General features: G+C 35.5%; 1 protein-coding gene across 3 annotated transcripts in view; it reads right to left on the reverse strand.

Annotated features, from left to right (window-relative positions):
• Positions 1-14,665, reverse strand: part of LOC109057847 (protein TANC1-like) — a 77,212-nt gene that overhangs the window by 58,467 nt on the left and 4,080 nt on the right. For all 3 annotated transcript variants that reach the window (XM_042725534.1, XM_042725535.1, XM_042725536.1), the window contains exon 2: positions 7,755-7,853. In XM_042725534.1, coding sequence (XP_042581468.1) covers positions 7,755-7,818 — 64 coding nt within the window. In that variant the 5' untranslated portion in view covers positions 7,819-7,853. The remainder of the gene's footprint in view (positions 1-7,754; positions 7,854-14,665) is intronic.

Consider the following 14,665-nt stretch of genomic DNA (forward strand, 5'->3'; position numbering starts at 1 on the left):
AATCAATCAATCAATAAAAATCAGAGTCTGTGACCACTATGTCGGCTCAGATCTACAACCTGGCTCCGACTTTTGGCAAAAAATTTGGGCAAAAGACTTTTTGGGGCAAACATTTGGGTAAAAGTTGTATAGTGTATACCAAGCTTTAGTACTATAACTAACCATGGTAATTTTACTTAAGAAATAGAACTTTTTTTTCAAAACTTTAATCAAGAATAAGATAAGAAATTTATACAGCCAAGTTATACAGCCTTAGGTTCCATGGTTAGACATCTGAGCTGCTTATAGGTTTCAATCCCACAAAGGGATCCATTAGTCATCTCCACTGTGCCACTGAGCAAGACAAATCCAATAAGGTATCCATCCATTTAAAATGTTTTTGAAAACGTTCGTCAAATGACTACTTACCAAAATCTGTGACTCAATCGTTCTGTACTTCCAAGATAGCATTTTAGGGTTGTAATATATCTTTTAGATATAAAATTTAAATGCAGCACTGCATGCACTGTATATATACTTCACTGAAAAGGCAATCCTAGAATGCCTAGTAAATTTTATGGCAAATTACTGATTCCATATGGAGTCACGGAAATGTCAATTCTAAATGTCATTCAGTAGCGCAGAGTATCAAAAAAGATGTCAATTTATAAAAATCGACTCTTATTCAATATTTATGTGTGCTCATATTTTTGTTTTGTGTCAATTGCTTAGCAACATGCAAATGTCAAATTGTATTGTAATCAATTGTGAGTCAAGTCTTCTGTGTGCCATTTCTGTACAGCATTCCAAATCAATCAAGTATGAGGTTCCAAATCATTTAGGCTGCTGCATTAGAAGGATGCTGCTTATGAAGTGAATAGACAGCAAGGCAGCTCACTAAGTTTTTGAATATAAACATGCATAGCTATTTGCTAGTCATGTGTGTCTCACTACATTTTACAGTTTTTCTCAATTGCTCTAAAATCTATAAATCCATAAAATAATATTCAGACACACACAAAATGTAAATTCAGTTATTTGTTAACCAAATTTAATTCCATAACAAGTATGAATTTAATGGAACATGTATTTTGAAAAACATCCTGGCTTCTTGTTTTAATGTAATAAAAGTGAATGGGGACTGGGTTGGTCAAGCTACGAAATAGTCCACATTATATTTTACAGTTTTTATCTCAATTGCTCTAAAATCTACAGTATAAATATCCTAAACCATAAGACCATTTTAAATTTAAACCTTTTTCTAAAAACATTAAACATTCCTGTGATTCACACAAGATTCAAATCTGTTAATTTTTGTTCTTCTTGTATTTCCACAAAACAGTACACATAATTTCGGCATTTTACACCAAGCTCTCAATGTGCCAAATTGTTCTTACACCAGTCAAAACCACAGGACAAATTTATTATCTTGGGATACAAACAATGCAAAAAAGTGCTTAAATTAGAGGAAGAGTACAAGGACAAAAATGGAGGAAGAGGAGGGGGATGTAGGCCAATGAAATTGTTGGTTTCTGATGAGCTCTGTCCCACTGTAGTTGACTATGAAAGGTATACATCTGAAAGACATCAGTATGAGCAGAAAAATGTTTCTCGCCATGGTAGGATGTTTTTGAGACACTTATTAGACACAGTGGCTTTTCAATATTTCATAAGCACTGAATTAGCATATTAGAATGATTTCTAATGACTTGGTTTGATAAAAAAAAATAAAAAATAATAGTATTTCAAATCAAATAAATGCAGCCTTAGCAAGGGAGCATATGAGACTTCTTTCAAAAACAGTAAAAAAAAAAAAAAAATTAAAAAAAAAGTTTTTTAAAAGTACATCCCCAAACTTTTGCATGGTACAGGAGTACAGTATATCAGTTGCTGGTACCCATGTCATTTGAAGGCAAAGTTTAATTTATATTAAAGATAAATTAGTTTCAAACAGCATTTGATTTGGTCTTAAACGTTTGTAAAATTGAGTTGTTGCATTTAAAAAAAAATATGTTAAACAGTAGCTTTTAGGAAATGTGTCTTTTGAGAAAAACTGTACATAATCACATGTATGCAGCTTTCTGAAATCCAGTTTCCTCAAACACTAATGGCAACAGATTTGACTGAACAAAACTTGTCATATTTGACACCAGACAGGTTTCTCATGACCTCACTATGTGTGTATCTGGTGCTCATTACTACTTTCACAACTGAGAACAGAGCTTCCAGGCAGATGATCAGCCACAAAAAGTAGCACTGTAGAGTGTAAGAGTGGCGTCTGATCTGTCATGTGTGCTGGATAACTCTCTCCACCCCCCTGCAGCTAACATAAGGTGTCGTAAATACTTCATGAGCAATATGTCTCTTAGAGGACACACAAGTGTTGTCTCTAACCGACAGAGACTTCGTTGGCTGTCAGCATGAAAACCGGAGGGAGTTCACCGATGTTAGTAGAGCAGATTTGCACATCAGAGAATGAACAAAGTGACAATCAACTACATTTAAGAGAGGAGGATATACAAGGGAAATATTTGCAGTCTCCTGACTTAGAAAGAAGACATTGAGTTAGATTAGCAGATGAAAAGTTTCTTGTATGTGGGTCAGGTAGTGTTTGTTTGGCAGTTCTCAAACTTGTCTTGACATACTTAAGTGAGTGAGTGGAGCAGAGATGAATGAGGTTAATTGGAACACGGCTCCATTGAGAGGCTCCTTTGGGAGAGAGGTATCGGGCCAGCGATGGTGCTGAATTCAGCAAGCAGCTGAGCTGAGCGGATACAAGGGCAATCTTGTGGAACTGGGTGTCATGGTAACATGACATCATTAATTAAGTAACTCTTATTTGTTGCAGTGGTTGACGTTTCAAGAGAGTGACGTAAGTGAGAAAGCACAGAGACTCTCAAAGGCATATTCACACAAAATTGAAAAGTCAGTTATTTCCTCTCATGTCTTTCCATAGCTCATATGACTTTCGTGGAACACAAAAATTAAAATTTTTGAAGAATATGCTGGCCCCTTGTCTTAATATAATGAAAGTGAATGGGGAACTGGCTCAATGAAGCTACAAAATTACACAAAAAAGTACTATAAAAGCAGTCCACATTATTTATATTTTGAGTCTTCTGAAGTTATGTGATGATTTTGTGATGACCAGACCAAAAGGTATGCCATTATTTAATCAAAATAATAAAGAACTTTTATTTCTTCCCTTAGCTCTCCTGGATGCTTTAATAAGAAAAGTAAAGTTTGTGATTCCTGACATCCAAGTTGGGAAAGAATAACTTTTTAGAGTCTTTTTTATTTCAGTTAATCGATTGCCCCAGTTTGATTGCTTCAAAATTTATTTATGAATCTGACTCCTCACAAGAGCCCACCAGAAAATCGAATTTTCAGTGAAAAGAGAAAATTTTGGCCTATTTATAAAGCAAGTATTACATGCTTTTTGAGAGTTCAAATCTCCATTCATTGTTCAAAATTCCTTCTTTTGTGTTCCATAAAAAATATATTACACACAAAGCAAAATTACATATTAATAAATGACAATTTTGCATGTGTATATATATATATACATACACATATACACACACACTTGGGTAGGGCTGGGCAATAATTTGATAATGGCAAATCTCACAATATAATTTTCCCTTGATAAAACTATATGAAGAGTTTGATAAATGTTTGATGTTTATGCACCAAAAGTGCATAAATGCCATATGGACTGTTTATCCGCTCAGATCAAAGTTCAAACTGCCGGGCAGTTGGGATGGGCGATACCACTTATTTTGTTTTTTGATATGATACCGATACTTTTAAAGGCCAGTATCATCGATATCGATACGATACTTCTAAACTAAACTTTTAAATTATAAAATGTATTAAAATTGTACTAAGAGTAAAATGGGTAATGATATCCACTAAACTTTATATTTGAAACACATTTTAACATTCAATATGCCTTAATTGCAAATTATTAGGTTATATTTTTGTTTACACATGGTTAAAATGTTTACTGTAGTGGTAACCATGGAAATCTACAAATACTATAGTTGAACTTCAATCACTTTAGTAAAACCATGGTTCATGTTCCTAAGGGACTGCCAGCGACTGGCTGTTGCACGCATAAAAGGCAACCTTTTTATTCTGACAGCTACGATTTATACTAACATTACAGAATAGAACATGATCAATATAAACTTTTAACGTTCAATTTACATAAATGTAATTGCACAAACTATGTAGGCTACTATTTCAGTTTATTTTTTGTGAAATAACTCAAACATGTTTTTTCTGTCCTCTGATAAGCATTGTTCTGGGCTGCCGTTCCTTGTTGCCAAAAGCATTTTTTTTTTATTCTTTTTGGTTTTTGGCGGTGTGTGTGATTTATTTGATTTTTTTGTTTAGTCTTTTGATTTTTTTTTGTTTTTAGTTCAGAAAATAGTTCTATCCTTTCCTATTGAGATTTAGTTTAGTCCCACCCCCCTTAGTCACTGTTGCTCCGTCGGACAAACAAACGGAGCTGCTCACTGTCTCACAATGACAGCTGTCAGTGTGAAAACCTTGTCTCACAATGTTTTTGCACAATTTAGGACACAGAATGGCCACCATTCAAGTGGGAATTAAATATTCCGTGGAGGGAAATATAAAAGATTTTAAAATAAATATGGTGGGTAACTCGAAACGAGGGTTTACAGATCACAATGCAAGCGGAAGAATTCTCATGTTACGGACGTGACGATCGTGGATGACAACATCCCAGAGCAACACTGTTCATGTACCGCAGAGTGCGATTAAATTAATGTACATTTAACCAGTTTAGTATGCAGTGGGACTGAAATGTAGACCTCCGTTTGTGTGTTTTTGACTTACACTATACATGATGTGAGAACAGTTCGCTATTTAGGTTTGTAATAGCATGGACTCACTAACTTTAACGTTAGCTAGTCTCAGCCAGAGATACCTTGCTGAAATGCAAGATGACATTAAAGTTCTGCTTGAGCAAATTAAAATTGTAACTTGATGAGAGTATGACAACCAGAAAATGAATGTTTTTGTCTTCATCAGGATTGGGGGTGAATGCTTAGGGACATTTTGCTCTGTTTTGTTTGGGTAACGTGACATACAGCCAAGTATGATGACCCATACTCAGAATTCGTGCTCTGCATTTAACCCATCCAAAGTCCAGACACACAGCAGTGAACACACACACACCGTGAATACACACCTGGAGCACACCTGGGTTTAGGAAATGTAATAAAATAAATTCTATTGCCCATCCTCTCAGGACACCTGGATTCAGTGTTACAATTACCACAGGCACATCGTTTTTTTTCAATTTTTTTTGGGTAATGTATTTAAATAAGTTGTGTTCTTATGATCTTCTAATGTTTCTCTATGGCGCTGAAACCTAAAGATGTCATAGTTCTGCTCCCCGAGCAACAGATACTCGACTGCCATTGGCTCATCTGTGTTCGGGGGGAGGTGCTTAACGATAGGTCAATTATTCTCTAACATAGGTTATTCGTCCAATTCAATGCATATTGTACACATTAATTTTTTTTTTTAAAAACAAAATCACTGGTAAGTAAAATACCTTAGTATCGATATTTTTTATTTGAATATCAGTACCAATATATATATCGATACTTCAGGATCGATATGCCCATCCCTACCACACGGCGCGAGCTGCATTAAGCAGTGCTGTTAGATCCAGTGTGAAGCGCTTGTATTCAGCAATGAACACAAATGACTCTGTGATTTAAACTAGTTAAAATCCTAAAAAACAGGAGAAACACTGTGTGCGACTAGACAGTCAGAAGGCTTTTCAATCTACATGTCGCCATCATTTACCATGGATTTATTGTAGTAACTCTCACTGCACTAGTGTTGGGCGATATGGTCATTTTTCAAATCGTCAGCCCGTGAGATCGACGATACACGATATTATCTTGCATGGATGGAGCAAGAGAGAGACTCTCTGTACTTATCATAGCATAACTATTTGGTAACATACTGATAAACTAACGTTAAATATAAAAATACTATATTTAAAACAGCAAGTTCATATATAGTTGGACACAACTGTCATACCGCGCGTCCTGTGACAAATTTGCCGCATTTGCGCATGGAAGTTATCAGTCTAAATCAAAAGTGAAAATCTGTAGTTGATTTGTTTTTTTGATTTAAAGTTTAACACTAAATATTGGACATAAAGAACAATTTAAATATAAAGTATTTAAAACAGGTAAATTCATATATTTGGAGTAAAGTTAAATTGAACGGATGCATCAGTCATACAGAGCTTCGGACCGTGCACCCCATGACGAGCCCGAAGCAACCCCAACAGAAATGAATGAGATGCATTCTAATATAACTGTGGCCTTAAACTCAGTTAGTGAGGGCTCGTTTAAAATTTGTACATATATAGGCCATTCAGATTACTTGTTAAAGTGCAATGAAATACCTTATATCTGCAGACGATGTAGGCCACGTCTGTTTGTGCTTGGAGACTCCTTCACCGGCTCTAATCCTCATTTGCACGCGTTTGTGTAAAATGCGGTGCTGAGGTGAAATAGCGAGGCAATTTGATAGCCGAATTATAATAGGCCGCAAAATAAAAATAATAATAATAATAATTATTATTAATACATTAATACGAGAATGAGCCTAATATCGTCTTGACTATCGACAAAAACATCTGCTATCGTCGATATCTCTGACTATCGTCGATACACGATACTATCATCTATCGGCACAACCCTACACTGCACCATGGTATTGTGGTAGAAATGTGGGATATTAACACTGAATTTAATTACAGGAGTAATGGTATATAATTATAGTATGTATTTGTGATTAAGTTATAGCATGTTTGCATTTATACTAAATGTTTTTAGACTACTGTTTTTCATACAAATAGGCTACCTAAAAACCATACGGTTATATTTTTACCATGGTATTAAGGTGCTATATGTGTGGTTTTTATAGTGTTTATCATGATTTAAATGTACTGTATGCTACTGTGGGAGACCAATGCTTAATTAAAAAAAAAAAATACATTTGGTCAGAATAAATTTAACCATATAAAACTGAGGTTGCTACAGATGTTTTACAGATGTTACTGATTTTGATAATAAACAAAAATTTACCTCTGCATCCTAACTCAATCTACTATCAAATGTGCATTCCTAAGAGACAAAAAAAGTGATATTATTATTAATATTATCAGGCAACCTAAACCGGTTTCTTGATTTGAAACAATATCACTCATTGGAACATGCAGAAACTAAGAATTATTATTTTTTTTTTATTTAGATTTTAATTTTGTTAAGGAAAATGTATTAGTTTCTACAACTTTCACTTTGGAGCAAAAATCTGGCTTTAAGCTTGAAAGAAATAAAGATTTGACATTAATTGTGATAATTATCGACTGATGTGAAAAAATGTATTGTGATAATTTTTTTGCCCATATCGCCCAGCCCTACATTTGGGTGACTATAATTCTATAAAATCATTTAATACAATTGTGAAATTATAATTTTAGATAATTTTCAATAAGTCACAGCCTGAGCTGGAATAAAAAAAAAATAAAAAAATAAAAAAAAACTTCATCTCATTTGGCCAATCCCAGCCAGCTCTATAAATCTATTTGGAGGCCATAAGCCAATTATGCAATTAAATTAAGCATACACACAACAGCCTACAGCAAAGTACAGTTCAAAAGGTTTCAGCAACAGTTTATTAAAATCATTTTCCTTTCTTCTGGGAATAAAGCCGCTTACCTGCGTCTCTTTTGCCAGTTCTTCCTCCTCCCTCTCGCCCTTTCTTCAGCACTCCCTTAAACATGGTACAGTTCCCACTTTTCCCGCAGTCCTTTGTTCCTGCAGAGACACACATTTATTGAAGAAGTGCACACTGTTAGCAACTGATCAAGGAAAAAGATCTGGTCAATAATACCACAATGCTTTGGACGAGTAACTTAAACAAGTCACCAACAACTTGACAACACAATGAAAAACAAAACTCCCTATTCATTTTATGTATGTGTGGAGTTGCCACCTCGTGACGGGAGGAACTGTTTGATGAAATTCCCACATTCCACTTCTAATTAACGCTCTGCTGCCTGGTCTTAGGCATATAAACAAATAAAGAAAGAAACAGTGAGTGCCAGCGGTACCCACACACTGTAAACTGTTGCACGCCACTCACATAATCCATTAAATGTGAAATAAAAATACATTTAACAGCTTAAACTGAAGAAAAACTGAAAGACCTTAGTAGGCAAGGAAAGACCAGTTGCTATAAACCACTCAAAATAAGAGGGGACTAGTGTGCCATTGTACTTCATGAGTCCATTGCATGTGTCCACACTGACACGTCTTTCAGACAATAGCAGGAAATACCAGTCCGTCTACCAAACCTCCACTTGGTTCTAAAATAGAAGAATGGACCTGTCTGCTTATCTGGGTATCCAGGCCTGCAGACTGGTCTCACAGTGACAGGCAGGTCAGAGGTGGATATTTGCTCATTAGGAGACACAAGAAGAGTGTCCATTCCAGGGTGCTGTTGGAATCCAGCTGTAGATGTTTAACTGTCCTTTTACAACTAAACTACTACTCAGTGGATCAAGGCATTTCACCATACACTGAACGTCAGAACTGGAAGTGACAGATCTTTTCCATATTGTGATGCACATCCAAGTGAAAATGTTGGGTGAGGTCTTGGTTCTGTGCATTAGTTTTTCACTGGATTTCGAGATGTGGACGTGGCACTCAAAATTAGAGGTACATGAATGAAAGTTTGTAGGGGTGAGGTTTAAGAGGACTAAATGACTGGAGAAGATCTGCATACGTTAGGATAAATCTGTCCTACATTTGGATTAAAAAATGATGAACTAAACGAAAACAAACAAAAAAATATATAATATATATACAACAGATGAATTTTCATTTCATGAAGACATTAAACAATGTTTCAGACTTGCACTTGTGAAACGGCAATCAATTTTATGGGTGTTGTATTATAACGTCTTCTCCAAAACAGGTAATGCCCAACATATTACAGTGAAAAAGCTATAGAGTGTGAAACAACACAGTTACAACACACTGAAACAACAAGTTTAGCAACCGACAACCAATCATAAAATAATGCCTGCCTCATTAAATAGTTTTGCACAGCACTGTTTTGTACAATCATAAAAATCTAACTTCCAAGTCTGAGGAAAATGTCAATAAATCATTAAAGTGTCAAACAGCAATACTAAATGCATTAACTGGTGTCTGTTAGATCTGTATTTGTCCACTCAGTGCTTTTAACCCAACTTACTACAATGAGAGATAATCACTTGTCTAAGGCCTCGTTTACACTGCAGGTCTTGATGCCCAGTTTTTATTTGTTGCCTATATCCGATTTTTTGTGTTTACACTTGCTATACCACCTTAAATGAAAAACAAGTTATTTTTACATTTGATTATTTAAGTGTTCATTACAAATAATTGATTATTAAAACTACAAAAGCAGTTCAATAAAGTGCAGCGAGTGATTCCTTTTCTTTTGTTGTTAGATTAACTATTATGATAATGATACAGACGTCCTATACAGTAACGCACGGATCTAATATAATGTTACACATCAGATGTTTCCCCCAACAGTTCCCTAAGTATTCACTTAAGACATAGCAGATGATGTTTGCGTGAATTCTGAAATACTGTAATTCTGTATATGTGTGTAGGCTATTTATCGGGATCGCACGCCGTCAGAAGCGCCGTTATATGCGCGCACTTCTGATGACAGTCAGCGTGAGTGGAGAAAAGGTAGCTACTGTAACGTTAATCCTCTCAGAAAATGTACAAATAAAGATAACTTTAGATGTTTAATTAGTACTTGGAGCATTTTCCCCCTTTTTTTGTCTGTAGCTCAAAACAGCCCGTGCAAATTTACACTCGTTTTGCCTGCACAGGTCACATATGACGTCATTAAACTGCGGAGAAGTACCAAATTGTCGCAGTTTTAATGATGTACAGAACGCAGTACCTCAGAAAATCTGATCTGCCTGTTTACATGACAGTCGCATTGGCACATATCTGGTTTATATCCGATTTATTTCCACATATGAATGAGGAATGCTAAGCAAATAAATAATTGTTAGAGGTTACTTCGCCATTGTTAATAAGCGGATAATGAATGTGGATTTGCGCAGCTTGTCAGTTAACTGTGTAGTAACAGCTGCTCTATGTGAAATCAGCACCTGATGGAATTTACCGCTGATTAGAGAACCGGCTTTACTGACAAGATGCGCATTAATTATCAGCCGATATTTATCGTGCACCCCTAATATTTATATATATATATATACACACACAGAACACTCTGGCTGAGTGCTTGATAGTTTCACTACTCTGTCTTTAAAGTGCAATATTCCTATAGTGGAATGTATACACACACACACACACACACACACACAGACACACACTACCTAATAGTTGATTCTATTGCCAAAGTGTGGGTAGAGAGTTGCGACCTCATAAATATGCAAATAATATATTTATTTTCAAACATATACAGTATAAAACTGTGATACAGTGTGTCAAAACCTGGGATTAATTTATAACTAATGATTTAAATAATAACCCAGGGTAAAGTATGAACAGAATGAGACATTAACCCAGGGTCATTTTTAAGCTTTTGAACCATGTTGTTGAAAAGCCCAAATGAGTGATGGACTCACTAATACTTTGTTTCCTGCCTAAACAATCCTTTTCTTGGAACACCACAGAAAAGCAGAAAAAGGAAACAGAGTAGCTGTAGGCAGCATGCAATATATTTTTGTGGAAAAATGACTTGGGAGTTATTAAGACATGGGTCTGACTGTTGGTTTGGACTTAAAAACGGTCACCATCAGCTCTTTTATACAGCGCAACCAATTTTGCTGATTCTTTCCCTCAGCCACAGGACTGCTGGCCACAGCCAACCAGAGGCAATCAAATAAAAAAAGAACAACAAATGAGAGGAAATAAAACCATATAAGGGTATATATGAAATTATTAATTAAAGCAGCACATTATGCCTTATAAGTGATGCATCTCAGTTGTACTATAATTTGTAACAGTTTTAGAGACAAACCCTGGGAGATTAGTTTGCATTCTGTTTAATGATAAAATTAATTGTCGTCAAGCCTTAAAGGCAGCACTGATTCAATAGATTCAATACTAATTGCCTGGATTAAAAGGAGCCAAATCCTGTCATTCAGACACATGGTTTTGAATCTCATTTTCTCATCAGCCATCATTCTCTTTCATATACACTGGCACATGTGCACCCCAGGAACATGAAGCAGGGTCACACAAATATGTGCAAAATGGAATTCATAACGCCTGGCTTGGCTAGTCAATTCACTGTTACAAGTGATATCAACAATGGTCGTTCTACTTTTAAAGTCACCGATTTCTGTTTCAGAAGCTAAAAAAGACCAGAACAAATCATCCCTGAGCGTGACTGAAAATCTAATTACAGACTCCAGAAAAGTGCATTAGAGCTTCACCATAGTGTGTTTGCCAGAGTTGGAACCAAGCAACTGGAAAGCTCTGGTTTGACCACCGCTGGCCCACCACCGTGAATAACGTTTTAAGTTGTACTTTCTAGTAATAGGCAGGTTTCTGTGGGCCATGACTGCAGCCTAAATGCAAGTTTAATTGGATGAAAGCTGAGATGTATCAGAGGGTGGAGGGCAAAATAGAAAACGACAAGAAATAAGGTGGCAACTGGGTTGGATGCTGATGGATGAAAGCAAAACATGACTAAAAAAAGAAAAAAGTATAGGAAACAGAGAAAACCATGCATTCAGGAAAACGCTACAGTACATTTAGTCTCATAACGCTGTAGAGTTTAAGTGCTATAGTATATGAAAATATAAAAAAGCTGAATGGGAATTTTTCATTCGAATGAGACATTCAGAAATACATTCGCAGCACAAATGAACGACTCGTCTTAGGGGTTTCAGAATTGACGGTGCTCATTCAGTGAGCGGGAAATGAGGACATCTTTTCTAAATAGGTTTTATGGCTGAAACCTAAGGGAAAATGGCCTTGTTTCCTTTTATGGACAATCTGGCCTAAATCTCCTCCCCACTTAACCATTTGAATAAGACATATGACACATGGGGGGTCTTATACAAATGTGCAGCCCTCGCATCAAAAGCTGTCAAGCTTTTCAGGCCTAACAAGAGCAGATCTTTAGACAGAAGGTTACTGGTTAGTGGTTTTGTGAGCAGTTATGCAAGAACTAGTTTCCATGATCTTCCAGAAGAAGAGTTCTAGTACACAATTGTCAGATTCATTCATTTCCACGATAAGCAGTGAGAGGGTGAATCTCACCAAGAGGTGTGCAGGTCATAATTCACTCCAAAATCAAACAAAAACAAATGAGAAATATTATGAAGTTTAAATCTTATCAGTCATCAGCTAACCCCTGCATTTTTTAATATTTTATTTTTTATATGACAATAATATTAAATCAGCTATTGTTGAATATATAGCAGTGGACAGATATTTCTGTCTATTTTAATCATCAGTGAGCACCAATTTAAAGAGATAACAATAGCTTATGGCAAATATTTAACACTTTAAGAATACTTTTCCTTTAAAAGTGCACATCAAATACATTAGTTTTTAGTGCTTTGCCATTTTTCTTTTTTAAACCACGTATAATAGAATTATAATATCAGTCATTTAACAGCATCCTTAAAGCTTCTTTCATGTGACATTTGTTTTTTAATCTATGTTTGGTATATTTTATATATTATGGTAGCATTTGTTGTCCTTCAATCTATTTATAAAACATTTATTATTTTTCAAATGAAATAATTTTATTGATTAATAATTGTAAAAAGACAACACCAAAGGTATTACTATAATTGCAAGGCAAAAAATGTTCTTAGTTGTCCTAAAAAGTGACAAGGTGAATCATTCAAAGGGTCTTAATAAATAATTGTACACATTCTCTTTATGCTCTTTATAATCATAAAATATGATTTCCTATTTTTTATTTTCAAATGTGATCTTAACATTTCTTAAAAAATTTCACAAGATTAATCTGGAAACTTTTAACTGAAGAAGAGTGACCATAATTTCAAGGCTCAAGTGACTATAGAGTATATAACACAAATGAGGAGACAATATTCCCTGAGCCACCATGACATCTGTTTTTTAAATTCTACCTAACATGACATCATGGTGCATCATCCTGATGAAATGCGTAGACCAATGAAACTTAGAGTAGATCTGATGATCTATAACTCTGGTAATTTCGACATCTGAAGTACATTAAACACTGTGAGGCAATTTTTCCTATTTCAGAACCCACTTCAATACAGCCACAAACCAAAGTTAAATCTTGCCATTGACATACTGTGTGTTGAAGAAAAAGAGAATAATGTTCAAAAGTGTCTCTTTGAATCTTTCTGGATGGCAGTGAGTGTAACAACCACACTTCATTTCACTAACCTATAGACACCCTGTGGGCATTAACCATTCCACCCTTTCACTCCAGCTCTTTTCAGGTCAAACATTAGCTCATTCTCTCCCGCTGAGTTAAACATGGCCAATTAAACCATTAGTCTGCCATAAAAACACTGGAGTGACTCAAGGAACAGCAGGACCGTGCAAGCCTGTACTTCAATTAATGAGTAAACATGGGAAATGCTCTAAAGGTGTTGACAGGGAGATGGAAAACTAGTGTTCATGACGTCCAAACAAATACTATAGCATAGAGAGCATGTATCACTTACTGGATCTCTTCTGAACTCACAGAGGGAATAATGACACTGATTAAATTAGGAGTTTATGATTTTTCCAGTCAGAACTACTTCTGTGGCACTCTCTCTTCAGCTGCCAGAATTCTCTGTGTGAAAACAAACATTCCTTTTTGTTTTTTTTTATGACTTTGCAAGTCACAGGCTTCTGAGGAACTGTGGAAGACATCCAGTGATGCATGTTCACCACAGTTCAGCAATGATGTTATGTTCTTATTTAAAAAAAAAAAAAAATGCACATAATTTTACCATAATAGTCATTTTGAACATAATAAACAAGAATCATAAAGTTCATATAAAACACACAATGTGCAAATCAAGCTATTTTTGATTACAGGACTTTTTTGTATCTTTCAAGTTCAACATTATAGAGTGCATTAGTGTCTGCCCACTTTTTCAGTGGTGCTGGTTCCGGAATAAATATTTTCACTCCTTTATCCCACAGGAATTTCAAAAAAGCCTTTGTTAAGGTGTTTAAAGCCACCAGCAACAACAAATCACAACATTACAAACTTCTATGTAAAAATTATTTTAATACATTTAAATTAATAATTTTACTACCATGCACTAGTGCATTTTCATTTTAAAAACGAATAACTTTTGCTACTGTCGTTTATACTACTCCAACATTTTTGCCCCTTCGAAAATGAAGACTTTTGAAAACGCTGCAGACCCCCTTTTAGTTTAAAACTCCAGGGTTGCATTCCAGTGTAAAAGGACCAAAACTGTGACTTTTGAAAATGATGGCGTGGCTGCCCACATTTGCTCTGCGTATCCTTGATGACCGTGTAAACAATATCATCATGCTCATTGCTATACCCATAAATATGTATAGGTAGATTCCCCATTCGACCGCTCCAAGCATGCAGGTGCATCCACCATCTA

This window comes from Cyprinus carpio, chromosome B6 (assembly GCF_018340385.1).
Source record: "Cyprinus carpio isolate SPL01 chromosome B6, ASM1834038v1, whole genome shotgun sequence".
NCBI lineage: Eukaryota > Metazoa > Chordata > Actinopteri > Cypriniformes > Cyprinidae > Cyprinus > Cyprinus carpio.